Below are 1374 nucleotides of genomic sequence, written 5' to 3'. Positions count from 1 at the left end.
CACCTAAACAGTCTTTAAAGCAATTTAGCATTTTGACAGTGTCGCCAGCAGATGGCACCAAATATCTATAAACATTTTATCCCTTTGCTTTTCCGTTCCTGTGAGCGGAGGTGGTGTCCGTCATAAATTACCTTGTACTCCTGGACCATTCCATTCTGCGTGTCCTCCGGGGGCGGCTGCCAGCTGACAAGAATGGCAGTTCCATTTCCGTCATTCTTGGATACAGTCACACTTCGGGGTGGGGCACTTGGTGCTATTAAAGTTGTTTGTAAAAGAAGTAAAGAGGTGCATTAGAACTGTCATAGAGAACACGCAAAGCAGAAAATTCACAGCTACCAAAAGTAATCATGCAAGTTTTACTGTACTATGCATGTTTTAAAGATGTTGGCTGTCTAATAGTCTGTGGCTACTTGTTTCTCCTGAAGCCTGCTAACCCGTTGGTACTGCTTCACACAGTAAGGTATCTCCACAAAACATCAAGGCAAGTCTGAATTCCAGTAAGATGCTTCTGCTGTGTAACTTTTTACTTCTCTGTAAATGTTTCTTCCTAACTTCAGGTTTCCAGACATGGGAGGCATAAGGAGAAAATGCTAGCCGTGGAAAGTCCCGGGCAGACGGAGACGTGACTCACTTCGTCTACAAATCATTCATGGCACTAGCATCCAATAATTTAAAAGTAAGCATTTTAAATTCTGACCTTCAGTTCTAAATAAATGTATGCGCTATCTAGTATATACTATATTGTATAATGTAATAAACACTATATTGTACTATAATAAATCATTCATATTTGCATATTTTTGTGCAGGCCACTATTCGGAGAGGTCAACGAACATAGCACTTTGGTTTTTTTTCAGTTGTTCTAATTAAACAGATTATTTTATCATAATCTAGTGTTTAGTATGAACAGTCAATAAATCTAATGCTCTCCTAACACTTTATCAACTAAGGTTAATAAAAGCCCAGAGAATACACCACAGTGCAAGGAACCCACACGTTTCATCATACTTGCCTTCTTCTAAGGTTTTAGCAAACTTGATCTCACTATCTGCTCCTTGAAATTCATTAAAAAAAGGGCGTGCCTTGATTTCGTAGTTGACCCCCTTCCTGAGATCAGGCAGAACCACACTGTTTTTGGTTGAGGCCCTCACTTCAAAAACTAACCACTCCGATTCCCCGTGGCTAGCTCCAGATGGCCGGTAGAGAATTTTATAGCCTTGGATATACTGGGACTGCTGGTCGACCTATGAAAGCAACGAGGAAAAATGCAATCTTTTGTATCTTTTTATTGCTTCATTAGCAAATAACAAAAAATAAACACAAAAAGATGCAAAATAAAAATCTTTAAGGCTCTGCTCTGTATTGCTAGTTTAT

General features: G+C 39.3%; 1 protein-coding gene across 4 annotated transcripts in view; it reads right to left on the bottom strand.

The window, feature by feature from the left end:
- Positions 1-1374, bottom strand: part of Robo1 (roundabout guidance receptor 1) — a 423922-nt gene that overhangs the window by 68111 nt on the left and 354437 nt on the right. For all 4 annotated transcript variants that reach the window (XM_023724107.1, XM_023724108.1, XM_004639080.2 and 1 more), the window contains exons 15-16: positions 1013-1244; positions 132-253 (exon numbers count right to left, since the gene is read on the bottom strand). In XM_023724107.1, coding sequence (XP_023579875.1) covers positions 132-253; positions 1013-1244 — 354 coding nt within the window. The remainder of the gene's footprint in view (positions 1-131; positions 254-1012; positions 1245-1374) is intronic.

The sequence above is a fragment of the Octodon degus genome, unplaced genomic scaffold (assembly GCF_000260255.1).
Source record: "Octodon degus isolate 3935 unplaced genomic scaffold, OctDeg1.0 scaffold00106, whole genome shotgun sequence".
NCBI classification, from domain to species: domain Eukaryota; kingdom Metazoa; phylum Chordata; class Mammalia; order Rodentia; family Octodontidae; genus Octodon; species Octodon degus.
This window is presented reverse-complemented; position numbering and strand designations above follow the sequence as displayed.